This window comes from Dermacentor silvarum, chromosome 1, assembly GCF_013339745.2.
Source record: "Dermacentor silvarum isolate Dsil-2018 chromosome 1, BIME_Dsil_1.4, whole genome shotgun sequence".
Taxonomy (NCBI): Eukaryota; Metazoa; Arthropoda; class Arachnida; order Ixodida; family Ixodidae; genus Dermacentor; species Dermacentor silvarum.
Window position 1 is genome coordinate 63,965,278 of NC_051154.1, and position 19,162 is coordinate 63,984,439.

General features: G+C 43.1%; 1 protein-coding gene across 1 annotated transcript in view; it reads right to left on the reverse strand.

Annotated features, from left to right (window-relative positions):
* The window catches only part of LOC119464457 (zinc finger protein 135), a 71,889-nt gene that overhangs the window by 36,404 nt on the left and 16,323 nt on the right, over positions 1–19,162 (reverse strand). Inside the window, exons 2-4 of the mRNA XM_037725450.1 lie at positions 10,107–10,406; positions 6,837–7,064; positions 221–821 (exon numbers count right to left, since the gene is read on the reverse strand). Coding sequence (XP_037581378.1) covers positions 221–821; positions 6,837–7,064; positions 10,107–10,370 — 1,093 coding nt within the window. The 5' untranslated portion in view covers positions 10,371–10,406. The remainder of the gene's footprint in view (positions 1–220; positions 822–6,836; positions 7,065–10,106; positions 10,407–19,162) is intronic.

A 19,162-nucleotide genomic window follows, 5' to 3' on the forward strand; every position in this document is an offset into this window, starting at 1 on the left:
AAAAAAAGGAAAACAAGAAAAGAAAATATTTGTTAGTTGCACCATGCCATTGACCTTCTAGGTGTACCCAACTTCAACAGAGCTCTTTAGCAAACTTGTCTGTTGCACATCATCCTCAGTGATCAAAACCAGCTGCTGATTTCAGTTTTGTTTACAGATGTTCAATGCAAAGTCATTAGAGAGACCAACCATAAACACTTCAGCATTAAAAAGTACCAACCTGCAGGGCATCCATTGGTAGGCACAGGCAGAGCCCTCGAACAGTCAGCTGGACCAGCACAGTTGGATGGCTGGGGAAGGCGAGCTGCACCTGCAGGATGTGTCCACTGGCCATTGTTGCTGTGATGATGGCCACTGGCCGAGGGCCCATGGCCTGTGTGTGTTGCTGAGCGTGGCGGATGGCGCCGAATCAGGCCAATATCATAGGGGTGGTTCTTGTGGATGCGCAGAAAGTGCTTCTTGACGTGGTCGGCTCGGTTGAACAACTTGAAGCAAACGTAACAGTGGAAAGGCTTGTCATCCTTGTGGATGTTCTCATGTCGGTGGTATAGGTCTCTGCGGTCGGTAGCATAGGGGCAACGAGGACAGACATAGCGCTTATCTACAGCTGGAGTGGCGGGTGCTGCAGCCAGCCCTGCACCCCCAGAAGACTCGGCCAAATTTTTCAGGTTCTGCAGCAACCCCATAATTTCATCGAGCAAAGGCTGGTCACGCCACAATGATGCTGGGGCATTCTGGATGCCATGCACCTTGCCCAAATGGAGTCGAACACATCGTGACCAAGCGCTGCTGTACGGGCACTCCGGACACTGGAACACCTGCTGTTCATGCGAGCACACAAAACATGCCCATTGTAAGCAACGACAGCAACTGAAAAACATCAAAAGGAAATGCTCATGGTTCATAGAGCAAAACTTGCCATGGAGAAATATTTAGTGGTAGTCCATGAATACTTAAACATTGCACCCAGCCGTAGAACTTAAAAACTACGATCACCTGCCTACACTTTGAACAGAGTAATGCAGTAGCACAATGCCTGTTTGCCACAATGATTAAGCACTATACTTTTTTTCAGAGCACATTGCTTATAGCCTAGCTTGATAATTATACCTCCAAGAATTCACCTATTTTATAACATGATCACCAACACAATTAAGTTCCAAAGTGAAGATTGTCACCAACCAGAAATTGGAATGAATGCGTACCATCTAGTGCATAAATATACATGGTTCATACACCATCCTGTATGATATTAGCCATGGTGCATACAACTTTAAGGGTTACTTAAGGCAAACATTGAGTCAATATAAAATGTTAGACAACCCTTCAAGAAACCACACATGTTCCATGCCAAGAGATGACTTAGTTGCAGAGACAATCATGACTAACGAGGATGCAAAATTTTCGACATCGAAACATTTGTTAAAAGTGGTCTCTTATACATTGATCTCAGAGGACATGCTTGCAATACATCATTCTACTTGATGCAATGTAAGCAATGTGAAACAGGAAAGTAGAGACAGACAAGAGCCAGCTACTAACTGTTTAAGGTAGCTCCAGAGAAAGCAAAAAAGCTTTCCATGTCCTATAGAGCACTGAGTGAGCCATAACCTCAAAAAGGTGGCTACCAGATATGGTATCCACATTTTCTCAGCTCCCAACAAGTGGCCGAAGTTGTGACCTTGAATTACTCGTGCTGAGCAGTGAGGGTGCCACAAGAAACAAAATATTTCAGGCATTGTGCTTGACAGTACTTGCACGAATACATTGAGAGTTACTTTTATTGAAATTTCCAGCTGCAAAACGTGCCTCGCGTTATATTCAGGCTCATGACACAAATATACACGCTTCTAAAAAGTTTTTCCTGGCACCTCACATTGCAGTAAGCGAAACCACCAGGCACCACCGTGATCACTACTGTGTACGAAGCCGTGTTTGAGCACAGAGAATCAAACACAGAGATTGTGCCACAGGCCCTTTCTGTAGTGCTGCCTATCCAATAACTTTGATGGCATGAAGGACGGTACCATTCTCGCTGACAGTGACAAAGATGTCAGCAGTGACGAGTAAATAGTGCATGCCCTCATTCTATCACTGTATTTTGTGACGGCAGTTCATAGTAACAAAGAATAAAGCTCCCTACAAGCATCCCCTTTTATGTGTCGGCCCTTTGAGTTATAATGGTAATATATATTTTTTCTTTTTCCGAGAGACCGAAAGCCATCCCTCGCGTTATATTCGTGGTCACATAATTTATAAGGTAGTACTGTATGAAATCCCCCTGATCTGCAGCAAGTCCCAAGTTAAACAAATGGGGCAATGCATCAATTACAGCCAGAGGGAGCACGTTAATAATTAAGCATAGGCAAAAGTGATGACACGCATCTTCCTACATAATGTAAAGCCAGTTAATGAGAGCCTTACTTGGCACAATTCACAGTTCTTCGCGAAAGCCGGGAGACCAATATAGAAGGGGACTGATGGAAGTGTTTCATATCAGAAAAAAGGACCTGATTGTGTTAGATATCACTATGTATTCTTCAGAAATTAACTTTTTTTTTTTAATACAGCTGTCATGACAGCATGAAAGTGTATTGCGAATTTACTGTGGCGTATACTGTGCATGCACTTGAGGCTTCATTGCGATGTGTCTGGAGCCATTATTAAACAGTTGGTATTTGGCGCTTGCCTCAATGCTTCCTGTTTCACATTGCTTATGTTGCACCAAGTAGAAAAACACACAGCAAACCTGAACACCAACTTGCCAAGGAACAAGTTCCTTTAGAGGTCATGCTTGGTAGTGGACTACTGCCTGCTTTGACACAGGCTGTGGTGAGATTAGTCAGAAGTAGCATCAGTGAATTCTTTTGCAGAAAAATAGAATAATTAGGCAAACTGCATTTTCTTTTATGTTTAAATGGAACATAATGTTCATATCCACAAGGTTCTCCACAAGAAAAGTAGAAAGTTACCTATCAAGAAAAGGGTCAGGCAAGGAGACACAATCTCTCCAATGCTATTCACTGCATGCTTAGAAGAAGTGTTCAAGCTATTAGACTGGGAAGGCTAAGGAGTGAGCAACAACAGCGAATATCTCAGCAACCTTCAGTTTGCAGATGACACTGTCCTGTTCAGCAGCACTTGGGACGAATTACAACAAATGATTGAGGACCTTAACCGAGAAAGTGTAAAAGTGGGATTGAAGATTAATATGCAGAAGATAAAACTAACGTTCAATAGCCTGGCAAGGAACAAGAATTCAGGTTTGCCAGTCAGCCTCTAGAGTCTGTACAGAAGTACATTTATCTAGGTAAATTACTCACAGGGGACCCTGATCATGAGAAGAAAATTTACAGAAGAATAAAAATGGGTTGGAGTGCATACGGCAGGCATTACAAAATCCTGACTCGAAGCATAACACTGTCATTGAAAGGAAAAGTGTACAATCATTGCATTTTACCAGTGCTAACATGTGGAGCAGAAACTTCAAGGTTAACAAAGAAGCTTGAGAACAAGTTAAGACCGCACAAAGAGCAATGGAACGAAAAATGTAAGGCGTAACGTTAAGAGACAAGAAGAGAGCGGTGTGAATCAGAGAGCAAATAAGGATAGCCGATATTCTAGTTTACATTAAGAGAAAGAAATGGAGCTGGGCAGGCCACGTAATGCATAAGGTACATAACCGAAGGACCATTAGAGTTACAGAATTGGTGCCAAGGGAAGGGAAGCACAGTCGAAGACAGCAGGAAACTAGGTGGGGTGATGAAATTAGGAAATTTGCAGGCGCAAACTGGAATCAGCTAGTGCAAGACAGGGGTGATTGGAGATTGCAGGGAGAGGCTTTCGTCCTGCAGTGGACATAAAATTAGGCTGATGATGATGATTAGGACAAGTATTTGACCACAATTCACCAAATACGAACAAGTCAGGTTCCATCATGGAAACTGGTATGTACTGCATTTTCAGAGGCAGTAGCAATTCTGCCTTATGTTTACATCATTTACCTGCTTACAAAAGCTGCATCTCAGTAAAGATGATCCTTTGGTCACCTTAGTGCACTAATCGGTATATATTTAACTTGACTTCAAATTTGCCTTTAGTGTCCCTTTAAACCAGGTTTGACTGCTACAAGACACAGAATAATTCCAATTATTCGTCTTTCTTGTAATATGCTCTATGGTGGCAACATTTGTACATGAAGAAATCATTACAGAATGCAGAATTTAAATAGTTTGAAAGGTAATTCAGGAGATTTATGCAACAAGAAGGTGGGAGGTAAGTTGAAAGGACAACTTTAAAAGACAGTGGTAGGGCCAGCATTGTTGTATAGACCCAAAGTTATCCTGGCTAAGAAATTAACTTTCAGAAGACACAAGTAGCTGAAATGAGAATGCTAAGCAAGATGCCACAAGAAAAAATTTTGGAATGACTATACAGTCAAACCCCCATTGTTATATAATGCAATTCCCAGGACCTCTAAAATCCTTCATTATACATGTCATTTCGCTGAAAGGGTTGTGTGCACTGTACCACTCACACTAGAGCAGGCTAAGCGTGTGCAACAAAAGAAAGCCTTTATTAAACACGAATTCTAGGCATGACTTAGTGTAGTAAGTCGCAATCTTTTTCGTGCACTCTGACAGAATCTGCGACTACAGTCAACCTTGTTACAGAGAGGTTTACAGCATTCTCCTCGGCAAAACACAGGAGCTACGCAAGGTAACGCCACAGATTGTTGAATGCAGCTATCGCCTCCCTTGCTGTCAAAATCCTTGGATCGTTAACAGGATCTTCATCACTGTAGCTTTCGTTGACATTCACATCCTTTCCACCCTAGCTGCCTATGAAGATGTTGTCGGAAGTCTGTTACGAATACACCATGTCGTCATCAAGTGCGACATATTCGTCAGCCAACGCACCCGCTTATGCACTACAACAAGCAGCGTACATGTTGAGCAATTTATAGAGCAGTGCAGCTTACTTTTGACATTGGCACACTCTTCAAGTGCATCGCTACTGCTGCCATTAGTGCTCAGAACGCCCCTTGGTGACACTTTCGGAAGACAGTGGCAATACCTCTAAAATCCTTCGTTATACAGGTCATTTCGTTGAAAGGGTTGTGTGCACCGTACCACTCACGCTAGAGCAGGCTAAGCATGTGCAACAAAAGAAAGCCTTTATTAAACATGAATTCTAGACAGTAGTAGTAGTAGGAGTAGTAGTAAAACTTTATTATATTCAGAAACCGGACAGGCTCCTACCCCAGTCCACAGAGGGAGTAGGGGGTTAAAGACGAAGTTTGTCCAGCAGGGTGGTGCCCCTATTCCAAGGCCCCACTAGCACGGGCCATCCGCTCAGCTCGTTGGATCAGTCGTAGCTGATCTTCCAGGGCCGGGCTAGACAGCAGTGCCTCCAATTCGTTCCACGTGCCGTTTGTTTCGTGTTCTTCTCCGTGTTCTGCACACTCCCACTGTGATGTGAAAGAGTGTTGGTGTTGCTCCACACCACGGGCTTATGTCTCTGTATGCCGTGGGGTAGATCAGGTGGAGTGTGTGCAAATTTATGTAGGTGTTCGTCTGTAATCTTCGCAACACGGTTGCCTCCGCAGCGCTGAGTTTACCGTGCGGGGGTGGATAGATCTTTCTATTTTCTCTGAAGTATTTCTGAATTGTTGCAAATACTTAGTGAAGTAAGTCACAATCTTTTTCATGCACACTGTGACAGAATGTGCGACTGCAGTCAACCTTAATGCACAGAGGTTTACAGCATTCTCCGCGGCAAAACACAGGAGCTACGCAAGGTAACGCCACAGATTGTTGAATGCAGCTATCGCCTCCCTTGCTGTCAAAATCCTTGAATCGCTTACAGGATCTTCATCACTGTAGCTTTTGTTGACATTCGTGGTGTTCGTTGTAGAGCAACAAAGCAGCTAAATTTCTTTGGTGTACAGGCAAGTTCATTTAGGTAGTCTTCACTGTACAGGCATTCACAATAAATATGAAAAATAGAAATTCGGCTGGGGACTTAATCAATCCTTCATTATACAGGTCATTGTGCTATAGAGATGTCCATTGTAGAGGCATTCAACTGTATATCTAAAGAATGGTTAACGCTTTCAGTGCCATTGACTTAGCGGTACGTTTTGCAATGCCAGTCGAATGTGGGCAATAACACGAAGTTGGCAAGCTCCGAGGTAGTTCCGCCATCTGTTGTATATTTCTAAAAACATATTTTCTCATCTCTCTGGGTTTGCTCAGTCTGGGTTTTTGTTAGCATGCAGCGGAACACGCCTCTTCGTGGCCATGGTTGCGCCGCACAGAGTGTGCATCCGCCGAATGGAGGGGTGGCTTCCAGTTTTTGTACAACCACGACGATTTTCCATTCAAAAATTCACGCCGTAGCACAAAGACCACTCTTGTGTGCTCCCGTTATCTGTCGAACAATTATAGCAGTGTTTCCTTTTTTTGACCCCGACACAGCGGGACGCTATCGCGGAAGCTTGCACGTCAGAATGAAACTAGGTAGGAGATAAGAAAATTAGGAATGTGAGGACCATACTAAGAATGCATTTGCCGATATCCGTGTCATTTTTTCCCTTCTGAATAACCATAGATAAACCATTGTGTTTTTTTTTTTCAAATATGCAAAAACAACACCTGACACTGAAAGGGTTAAAATTGTGGATACAAAACATCATTTGAACACAGTACAAATATATTTCTAATACCAATAAGTAATGAACAAATATAATCCGTAACTCACATTTAAGAAAATAGCCTCAAAAGCCTGCAGCATCTCTAAGGGACAAACAAACATTGCACACTTAGATAACTTGCCTTGGCATTAACATGGGTTCCCAAGTAGTGCTCGGCAATTCTTGACAGAAATCCCAACGTGTTGCATGCAACACAGCGGAACATCTTCGTTGCAGGATTGTAGGCAGCCACTGGTGAGCCATCCCAACTGAACTTTTCTTGTCCTTGAACCCAGCCATCATTAGCTGACGCTCCTGGATCACGCTTCGCCTTGCGTTCGGACTTGGCTGAAGTACCCGAGCTGGGAACCTGCAAGCAATTGTAATGTATGTCAATACTCAATACAAGTGCTACAAAACCTGCTTGTGCACTTCTTGTGCATTTTAGGGGAAGCTTCAAATTTGAATGTGAATGGCTTCAAAACTTTTACTTGTGTCATGTAAGTTCCCAGATCATGTGTGCAATTATGACTACATCAATACAAATTAAACTGCATGCCTGTTCGAGATCTACAATAACAATTTCAAGCATGATCTGAAATCTGGAACCAAGTGGGAATCATCCCTTCTTAACATACAACAAACATTGTCAATTTAAACAAGATTAATAGAAACTTTAATAGAAACTTTATTGGAATGGAAAAGATATTAAGGAGGGGTGGTCGGAGCCTCTCAGTCCAAGGCCCCACTGGCCTCTGCCGCCTGCCTGACCTGGCTAGTGAAGGACTTTTGTCTTGCCAGGTCGGAGCGAGATGATGAAGCAGTTTTGAAAAGAGTAAATCTACAAGGTTTAAGACTCCAAGATGATGAATTTGTCTGTTCTTGGAGACCCCAAAGAATTTCGTGAGCAGAAGCAGGAATAGATAGTGCATTTTCTGGCATCAAAGATACCCTGAAGTGTAGATTTACACTTTTCAAAACTGCTTAATCATCTCAGCTGTGTAGAAATTAGTGATATCAGCAAGCATTGCTTTCACTTTTTCACTTTAGTAGCTTCTCTGCCATGGCACAGTCTATCCTCATCCAATTTTCCACATAACTGCTCACCTCTATATGAAAAAAAAAAAAAAAAAGAAATGTAAAAGCTGATTTTAAAAGCTTGTTGAGAAGAAAGAGGACTGCTGCAAAATGTCATCATTGAGCCCCTATGTGCAATATTTGGACCTATAAATGCAGAACTAAATTTAAATCTACATTTTTCAAGTTAATAGTCGTTGCTGGTTAGCTCTATATGAATTCTCACTTTCAAATTCACTCAGAAAACAGAGCACAACATAGTAAGCACTTTCTACAGACCAGTAATCACAGAAGCTGTAGGAGGTGCACAACTCGCATTTTGAAAACACTATAAAGCTGCCCCGAACTTTCATTTTCATCATGTGTTACAGGAAAATGCTGGAATGTTAACCACCAGCTATCCCCTTTCCTATGTTTCCTTATAATAACCAGCAGAGCTTTCATCAAATCACCAGCAAAGTGCTAAAGTCAAAACATCCTATATTCAACATTTCAAGCTCATGATAACTACCTTTTTTCTTCACTGGCCCCTGTAAGAACTTTTGAATAGTCAAGCTAAAGGTACCACTGAGCTATTAAAAATGGACCCCAAACATTTCTTTGCAGCCCCGTGCACCAAGCACAGAGTCAGAAACCTGCAATGTTTGACATTAAAACATTTTTTTAGGTTAGCAGAATTGCGTACACTTAAAGCAAAATGTGTGCTATTCAATTTCTCATCAATAAGGTCCACATGTATCATGATGGTTATGACAGTGCCTTGTTAGACTAGTTTATCACGTTAACATGTCAACCTCAACACGACAACCTCCCACAACATGACCTAAAGCCTTAAATATTATCAGCTAGATTGCTAATGGTGACAGACTCGTACAGTATGTGCTCACCAAATGCAGCACTCAGTATGTATTCACCTCACTATTCACTTCCTTTACGACACAGTGCACAGAAGTGTTTTATCTACTTTCCTTGCATCACTGGCTATCCAAGGCAAAAGGTACAGCAGGATAGTGGCGCAGTAATACTTAACCGCGAAAGAAATTATACCACACAGAAGCACGGCATAACGATAAAGGATACACCACATGTGCTGTTCTCTCCCCGAAAAAGAAGAGCAAACTGCGCTAAGAGATCAGCTCAGATGTTTACTTTTTACTTTCAAGCAACTACAATGAAATGCAACAAGATTCTTAAGAGGAAGCTTTAGCTTGGAAGCTTCTTTATCTAAATACATAGGAACAGAGAAATTTTTCTCAGCATCCACCGCACCATATTTGATGAACTTTGCTGCACTTATAAGAAAAGTTAACATTGTAGGAAGCAGATTTTATTATTTAAGACGTGGAATTTCTAACAAATATTGCTCACAACTGCGAAATCGAACGAAAAAGCTCAAGTACCAAGTTTCTAATTTTAACTTAGTAATAAATAATGATATCACAATTCTGCAAACAGCACCTTTTAAGAGATCAAAGCAGAAAAAATTGATAACCTCTCTCAAATATACCACTAATTTGTGAGCAGGACTTTTCCGAAGCCCTCGCAAGTGTAATAATTTCACGAAAGCTGTAAACTCATATGAAATTCGTCCACTTTAGATGCTCTAACAATGCAATTGACAGAATTTCTATATCTGTTTTTGGTGCAGAGTGATTCACAAAATTCATGCTTTTTCTTTTTTTTTTTTTTAGCTTACCGATTTTCAGCAATTCTCTTTAAACCTATGAGGTCCTAAATCAAAATAGTGCTTCTTACAGTTGCTAGAACCTAACTGCGTCTCTCAAATGCAATAGATTTTATTCAAATCGGTCCAGCAGTTGTCTAACAACAGCCTTGCATTTTATATGTACTGGAAATCGGAGATGAACCTAAGCTAAATCTTCCTCTTAATATGTGAAGACCCCTCAGATCAATGCTTTTCAGAGGCCTGTGGATAAATAAATGCACAAGGCTTTCTGAAAAAATGTGTATATGGCTTATCAAGCATCCTTCAATAGCAGTGTTCACTTATGTGAATCACAAACAAGACTGCTTTCTATATTATCTTAGTAATTTTATTATGAAGCCAGTTCACTGATGGCATTTCATTGATCTGATCCCCCCCAAAATTAAATATGAACATAGTGGTAGTGTGGCTAGCTTCACAAAACGTTTACAAACAGTAAGCTTGCAGTGGAACAGTAAGCCCCTATAAGCCAAGTCATTAATTGCATGACTACATATTCCCCCAGTAAGGCATGGCTTCTAATGAAATAATTTATTATTATAATCAGGCCTATGCAATATGGGATCAAGCCTGTGCACCCCCAATTTTCACATATTAGCAAATGCTTACCCTGGAATGTTGCTGTTGCTGTTGCTGTGGTTGCTGCGGTTGCTGCAGCTGCTGCTGTTGCTGAGGGGGGTGGGCTTTTTTGGCACAGTCATCAGTTGCCGGCAATGGTGGTGCAAGAGGTGGGAACAGTGGATAGGGAGGCAAAAAATGGGAGGCTGAGCCTCGACTAGCTTGCAACAAGGCGCTTACATGCTTGCCCACATTCTGGTTTGTGTAAATGCCCTCTAAGCAGCTGAAAGCTGCATTCAGAGTGCCTTTGTCCATGCTGGGTCATTCTCGTCCAGGTCCCACCTGGTAGTCCTGAAAGAGCCATACATACACACACACACAAATGATTAATAAATACCATAAAAGGTACAGATAGAAAAGCAGATAGGAAATAACAGCAAGGGGCTGGCAAGAAGCACAGCAGAATACCCTTTTTAGCCAAACATGCTGCATTTTTCTTTTTTCTCAAAAACGGCACCATGAATTCAGGATGGCAACACACAACAATCAGATCATTCATGGAAATAATTCTTGTTCAGCACAAGTGGTGGTCAACATTGCCAAAAACAATCACAAAAACAAACAGCCCGAAACAAACTGCTAATTCTTTCGTCCTGTGTTCACTTCATGTTTCTTTTCGACTATGTTAACCTACCGACTCATTGCCAAAAACAATCACAAAAACAAACAGCCCAAAACAAACGGCTAATTCTTTTGTCCTGTTATCAAGGTATAACAACTATTAACAAAGGTGTGTGAAAAGGTGAAATTTCGTTCTGAACAAGAGGCCACTTTACTGCCGCTTCACCTTGGAAAGTATGCTAGTTAAGAAGCTCACTTTAGAAATTTTCCTTAATTTATAAAAAAAAAACTATGTTAAAGGAGTATAAGGTACCCAACTTTAATGGAAAGTGAAAGCAATGCCAGTTTTAGGCAGGGTGAAGAAATATGCTAGCCGCACAAACGGATTATTGGTCTTGAGTAAAGAGAGAACTAATATTTAAAATTTTACAGGAAAATGAACTGCTCCAAAGACTCAACGGCAAACACTGTATTCACTGGCTGGCTCTAGTAACTCAGAATTTTGATATATACTCCAAAGTTTCTATCATGCCACCGACAGTGAAGTGCATTCAATGTTGGCACAGGCTCCGGCTGCCAACTGCTGCAGCTCACTTCAGTGCTGTGTTAGCAATGCGACTTTCTGCACTAGTTCACGGTGATGCCCACAGTAATCCTAGAGCCCTGCGCTACGGTCACAGGACTCTAGTTAGAGCCACAATTGGCCACTTCTCACCTGCCCTCATGGTGAGTGGAAAGTCGAGTGTAAAAGTGGGGAAATGTCATCTGCTGCATGCTTCCAAGCCCTTGATGATAATGCCCATGATGATAATGCACAAAATTTTTGCTTTTCACTATCACTGAAATCCCCAATCATGCTACTTTGCAGTGGTAACAAAGTCGCAGTTGGGACTTTGTACCGCAAGTCAGAAAATGACACATGCCAGAAGGTAACTGCAATAAAAAAAAAAAAAAGTTTGGAAGCTACTAGATGTACTTACAATTGTCCTACGACAACAAAACAGCCTCCTAACTTGTAATTGAATAATAATAATAATAATGATATATAATAATAATAATAATAATAATAATAATAATAATAATAATCAATCAATCATTTATCGTTCCCAGGAACAACCATGAGGTCTAAGTACTGGCGCACGTACGAGGTCTGTATGTGACCTTATTTTTTTTTTGCGAACACCTGATGGATATGAAACAAACGCGCTTGCATCAGCCGACCTTGAACCTTCGTGCGCATGCGCTAATTTTTTCCCGCCTGCCAATAGCGTCAGTCGCAGGGAGGCAGCGTTTGAGTGAGGTATTGCGCAGTGCTCTAGTCGGTTTTTTTTTTATTGCAAGCAAAATGACGGAGCGACTGGAGCAGCACTACTGCATCAAATTTTGCCAGAAACTGGGCGACAGCCAAGTGGAAACCATTCGGAAGATTCAGACGGCTTTCGGTGATGATGCTATCAACAGCACACAGATTAAGGAGTGGTACAACCGGCCACACATCGGTGGAGAGCGAGCCACACTCCAGTCGGCCATCAACACGCCGAAATGACCAGGTCATTGCCGAAGTGAACGCTGTGGTGATGCGGGACCGTCGTGTGACTATCCGAGAAATTGCGGAATAGGTGGGCATCAGTACTTTTTCTGCACATTCCATTATGACCGAAGATTTAGCCATGAAGAGAGTTGTGGCGAAATTCATGCCGAAGCTGCTCACGGTGGAGCAAAAGCAACTTCATGTTGAAGTCTCACAGGACATGCTGGATTCCACAAACAGTGACCCCGACTTCATGAACACCATAATCACTGGTGACAAGTCTTGGGTGTACGGGTACGACCTGGAAACCAAATCCCAGTCGTCACAGCAGAAGCATTCCACGTCACCAAGATCAAAGAAGGCCCGCCAAGTGCACAGCAACGCCAAAGCGATGCTGACTGCTTTCTTTGACTCCCACGGTGTGGTACACCACAAGTACGCACCACAGGGTGAAAACCACTAAAGAGTACTAGAGGGATGTCCTCCGTCGTCTACGTGATGCTGTGCGGCGCAAGGGACCGGAGTTGTGGTCAAGAGGAAATTGGCGCATCAATCACGACAATGTTCCTGCACATTCCTCACACTTGATTCAGACTTTTTTTGGTGAAAAACCAGACTCCTGTAGTTCAACAGTCTCCTTACTCTCCTGATATGGCCCCCTGCGACTTCTGGCTGTTTCCCAAAATCAAGAGGCCATTGAAAGGAGCGCGATTTCAGACAAGAGAGGACATTATGGCTGCAATAACAGCTGAGCTAAACTCCATTCCGAAAGAGGCCTTCTCGAAATGCTTCCAACAATGGCAGCACCGCTGGGAGAAGTGTTTGGAATCCCAAGGAGACTACTTTAAGGGTGATTAGGTTTGCAACGCTCCAGTTATGCCAGTTTTTTTTTCTTCGGCCAAAGGTTGTATACTTAGAATTCTAACAGATCTCGTATACATAGAAAAAGAAATACAGCAGGGGAATATCAGCAAAAAAAAAACAATGATAAAAAATAACAATCTTGAAAAGAAAAGTGTACATACAACAAGGCACAAAATGCATACATAAGAAAAAGGAGGAGAAGGGAAGTTAAACAATATGTAAAACTAAGAGACAACAACGCAAAGCTCAGAACAGAATAATGACAGCGAGTTGTTAAAAATATCAAGGTCATGAAAGTGGGCATTATAAAGACTGTATTCTGTGGATGGTTGAGTGTTGCTGGTGAGAGGCAGCAACATGGAAAGGTCCGAGTTCTCTGGTAATCTTGCCCGGATTACGAAACATGATACAAATGAGGAGTTCCGTGAAGGAGTTTGAAAAGAAACAGAAGGTCAGCACAATTACGTCAGCAGCGAAGTAAGGGCAATGACAATAACCCGACAGTGCTAGAGCAAGGTCCAGCATCTGTGCTAGCAAAGCGGTGATGATATATGCTTAGAAACATTTTCTGGACCCAATCTATAACGTCACTGTTGGATCTAGAGATGCCGTTCCAGACGACCGACGCGTATTCGAGTTCAGGAAGACAGATTGTTGTGTACAACTTGCAGAATGGTGTAGGAGAATTTAATTCTCTCGATAATCTGCAAACAGAGCCAAGAGTGCACCGCATACCCCACATTGCAACGCGTTTAGTGTGAGCTGAAAAGTCTAAGGTTGTATCAAAAAGTACACCGAAATCATTGATCTCACGGACCCTACACAATGATACAGAATCTACCGAATAAGAAAAAGAAATGCTTGCTGTTTTGTGGGTGAAAGTCATGACTTTGGTCTTAACAGCATTCAAGGTTAGGTTATTACCTGTGCACGATTTAGAAAAAGAAAGCAGGTCAGACTGCAGGATGTGATAGTCATCAACAGTGTGAATTGCCTTAAAAATCTTTGTCAGCGGCATATATAAGGAATGAAGAATGTCAAATGGCAGAAAGAATGTCATTAATAAGAATTTCTAAAAGGAGTGGTGCCAATACATGACCCTGAGGGACGCCGTTAGTTGCCACGTAAGAAGAAGACCTTTGGCCATTGACGTTAACATAACATGATCTACCAATAAGATAACTCCGCAAGAGATTTACAATTGATGATTGAACACCAAAGTACGTAAGCTTGATCAGAAGCAGTGAGTGGCTGACTACATCAAAACCTTTGCTGAGGTCACAATAAATGGTGTCAACTTGCCCCCTTTGGAGTACCGGCGAGGATGTCTGTGTCATGAAACTTGTGAGATTTGTGATAGTGGAGCGGCCAGTGAGGAATCCATGCTGATTCAGGATCAATGCGTTCTTCACAATAAAAAACAATATGTTGTGAAGAGCAAGCTCAAAAATCTTAAACGTGGCACAGAGAAGAGAAATTAGGCGATAATTTCAGACATCGGTGTTGCCGCCAGACTTAAATACAGGAAAAGCACGAGCAGTTTTCCACATGCGAGGGAAAGTGGAAGTATTCAGAGAGTTATTAAATATAGATGTCAATACTGGGGCAAATATACAGCCATAATCTTTTAGAACTGCGGAGGAGAAACAGCACAGCACTAGATGTAGGAACCGTTGTGTGCTGCTGACACCTGCGTTGAAACCTGAAGTTTTATATAAGGATGAGAAATGGACAGCAATACAATCCGTGACTGCTTGGACTTCTACTCCTCTAGAGTCATGCAGCCAAAACTTTCCATGTTTACTAGAGCGCTTTTGCATATACTTCCAAAATTCCGCCGGCTGGTCGGAGGCGCTCTTTTCTAATAATGCAAAATATAAGTCGTGATGCCACTTAGAGGCATTTGCAGATCGATCGAGAGTTCAAAGAAAGCGGAATTTTTCCCTCCACAGGACTTTTGGATTTACGGTGCGCGCGATCTTTATACTTCAGGGCAGTGATAAGTTCAGATGAGAACCAACGGGGATATTTAGAGTGTTTAGGACTATACTGAGGAATGTATTTGCGCATAATGCTCAAAACAAGCTTTGTAAACTGATCTATTTGGTCATCGAAATTGGTTTTATCTGTGACGAGTGACCAATCGGTGGCGGACAAGAAATCGTACAAGCCAACATAATCACCCTGCTTGAAAGCAAAGCGAGAAGATTCAGTAATGCCAATGGAGGAGCTCTGCCTCAATAATAATAATAATAATAATAATAATAATAATAATAATAATAATAATAATAACCCAGCTTCAAACTACTGTTGGCAAAAGCTTAGGCAATTGTGCACACCTGCCTCTTGTAATCTTCCTCCATTCACTTTGTTTCATTTCATGTCTCAACCATCTCAACAGTATCTCAGCCTCTTCCAGTTAGGGCTTTAGGGGCGCGATCTTGTACGCGTTCCAAAATGGAACGGAGGCGTTCCGTTCCATCGAGCCGCACACGATTGGTCAATTTGAACGTCGCGGTTGAAATTGACCAATCGTGTGCGGCTCGATGGAACGGAACGCCTCCGTTCCATTTTGGAACGCGTACAAGATCGCGCCCTAGATCAGCCCAATCACCTCTCCAAGTGCACTGCCCCGGGAGTACCCACGCACTACTCATTGGTAGTTCATGCAGGTGTCTTCTGCCTACACCAACACACAGTGGTTAGTAGTCAACATCGGCCGTAAATAAAATCATGTGTGCTGATTGAAGGACCCACACATATAACTACTCCAGGACGTTTGTTACTGACGCACTCCAGGCCCGTAGCCAGGAATTATTTTTGGGGTGGGGGGCACTTGCTGAAGGCCTGGTCTATTTGAGGAAAACACCTATTTTTCAGTAATAATTTTTGGTAAAAATCGCAGTATGTAAATTATGTGACTTATTAAATACTATTTTATTACTAGTTTTATAGTTTTAGTTGTGAGATTAATCTTCCTAAATGTATACTATTTTTATACGGACGAATCGTCTCATAGCTTTCATTAATAAAAATAAAACAGCGTTACCGGGGAGCAACACTACATTTGCTAGTAGGTACAGCGTTTGACCGCTGGCGCCACGCTGCGCCGCTCGCACGTACCGCGTTTCTAGGTGGTTCCGTTCACCGAGGGCGCTCGAACGCAATGATATGGTTTGCACGAACGCAATGATATGGTTTGCATGAATGGAAGCGTGGCTGTATGGCTACCGGGGGGGGGGGGGGGGGGGGGGGCAATATCGCCCCTCCCCCCTGGCTACAAGCCTGACGCACTCATCACAAGCCGATGACTACAGACGAATCAAAGTGATGACAGACGGATGTTTAAGGAACAACAGCCAGGTATGTCCAAAGACCGCCAAGACAGTGTTTTGTAAAAAAACAAAAGAAAACAAAAAAAAAAGCTAAAAGCTTGATAATGGAACGTGAACTTGAAATTTTCAATGGTAATGAGACACGTCAAAATGGCTCAAGAGCCTATTGCAGCTTTCGCTGTGAAAAGGTAACATTCTCACACTATGGAGCTTCACATGCGAGGCCTTGGGACGTATTCTGAAACGTTCCACTTCGGCAATATTTCGCTTTTCGCCTTCAGGTGCGCGCTGATTGAGCCAAATTGAATGACGTGGGGCTCAACCAGCCAATCACCTCATACAATTTTGCTAAAACAGGCAATCAGCGCGCATCTAAGGCGAAAGCGAAATATCGCCGAAGTGGAACGGTTCAGAATACGTCCCGTTCACAGTGCGATGTGCCGGCAGGGCTTCCTACATGCCAGGAACAACTCGCTCAGGTCGTCTCTCGAAGACCTGAGCGAGCTGGAGCAAATTATTTTAGCTCGCATGCGTGCTCAGAATTTCGCGCGCGTACAACCGCAATCATGTGCGCCGCCATGCATTGAGAGACGCGAGCCCTGCTCATTAGCGTGTACTTTTTTTTTTTTTTTATAGAATCAAGTGCGAAGGCCTAATAATAACGAACTGCAATTTTAAACACTAAGTACGCGGCAGTGAATAACAGCCGACTTACCGCACCGTGATCTCATATACTACATCCGAAGCAACCCCCCGTCACTCGCGGAAAACTTTCTGTGGCAATGAAGGGAAAGCTACGGAGGCAAAGCGCGCACAAGTGAGAACGCTTCTGAAGAGTCCCGCGTTCTAATCCACGTTGGTTTAGGCTGGGGAAGAGAAAACAACAGCTTATTAGCAACAGTTAAGTAAAACAGAACACACCATTGTGCGCAAAAGTATACTTATTTTTCTGCTTTTCCCTTCGGCGTCTGGGCAAACACGAAACAGTCGCACGTGAAAGCTACGTTTGATTCAGCGTCTGTTCCAAGCGTTCCTGCCGGACTACTTAGCGCGGTAACACGTGCAGCATTCACGTGCAGCATTCACGCGCCCGTAGCTTCCCCTTCATTGCCACAAAAAGTTGTCCGCTATAATAGGTTCGTTGATTCGAAGTACGAAGGCTTCACCGCCAGTTCGCGCTACTTACTGGTTCTTAATAGAGTTACTGTATATGCTACCAAAGGTAGCATAGGGAGCATATACAGTAACTCTAGTTCTTAATAAAGCCCCTGGAAAAAAAAATTCCAGGGGCTTTAGTTTTTAAGACTTTCTTTGCCAATTTAACATTATAATTCCTACTTAAATCGCAAACAGCGTCCGCGATTCTACCATTATAAATCATGGTCATTTCATTTCTTGAACATACAATTTGATATGTACACAATGGTAACAACTGCTCAGCTCGAGTGTCCGTGATTGCATGGGCGCTTTGGCGAGAAAGCCGCGCTCTCTAAATGACATGCTTATGGCAGAGTGTTTCCTAGCTGTTAGCAAGACCACGAAACACCAACACCAGCTACCGAAATCGGCAACAGCCTGCAGAACACCCTTCCTGTCTCCATTGTCTAAAGGGTCCGGTCACCTACACGTTTCAGCGGCATATGTCAAGCGAATGACGAGCGGTGACTGCGTGCGGCAATTTGCAAACGATAGCACCGCTCTGGTGCTCTGCGCGCTATATAAATCACTATTCAAAAGCAGTAATCTGTGATATGACAATTAATTGCAACGCACATAAGAAATGCCCGTACGAAAAACAGTAAAAAAGCGGGAGTGCACGTTAAAGAACCCCACGTGGTCAAAATTAATCCGGAGCCCTCCATGGACACGGCGTTCCTCATAAGAACTCGTTTTGGCACGTAAAAACCCCAGAAAGAAGTAGAAAAGAATAATTGTGCTGTAGCACACTTCCTGACTAGGGCGGCCAGAAAGTGCAACCAACAGTAAGAAACCGGGATGCCAAACTTCGCCATGCAAAATTTTATTTTCTGAAACCGCTTCGATGCCTCAAAAAAGCAGACATCAAAGCTTCGGCCTTCTTCATCTCCTTAAAAGTACAGGTCCCTAATCTTTACAGAGCATATAAGGCAGACCTTCCAAACACACACTCCACCCGACGCAGTGCCCAAGTGGCTATGGCGTTGCACTGCTCAGCACGAGGTCGCGGGTTCGATTATCAGTCGCAGCAGCCGCATGACGTGGAGTACAACTAAGTGAGCAAAACTCTTAATTCAACGGATGCCCTGCCTAGAGAGAGGGCCGGAGGGGGAATAAGCATAAGATAGGACTGCAGTCTAGCTTCGCACACAAAGCGCCACAGTGACACCAACGTGCGCCGGACGTCAAGTCTGAGGGATCGAGACTGTGGATGGATCCAGTAACAGGACAAATAGATATATGGTAAAAGATATGACTATTTACATATTTACAACAGAGCGACTAGGTAAAAGTGATGCATAGTTCGCTTGCGGAGTGACTTCCCCGAGAGAGTTTGTCACCTGGCCCCGCACTGTCACACCGGCACCGTTAGGCCACGTAAGAGAACCCGGGTGGCGAGGCCTAGTCATGCCCGAGGAACTTGTGGAGAAAGTTGCTTGGTACCGCAGAAGCGCATCCTCCTAGTGCGCACGCTAAAGAACCCCCAAGGTGGGCAAAAGTAATCCCGCACACTCCACTACGGCGTCCCTCATAACCCACGGTGCATTTCTGCATCGTTA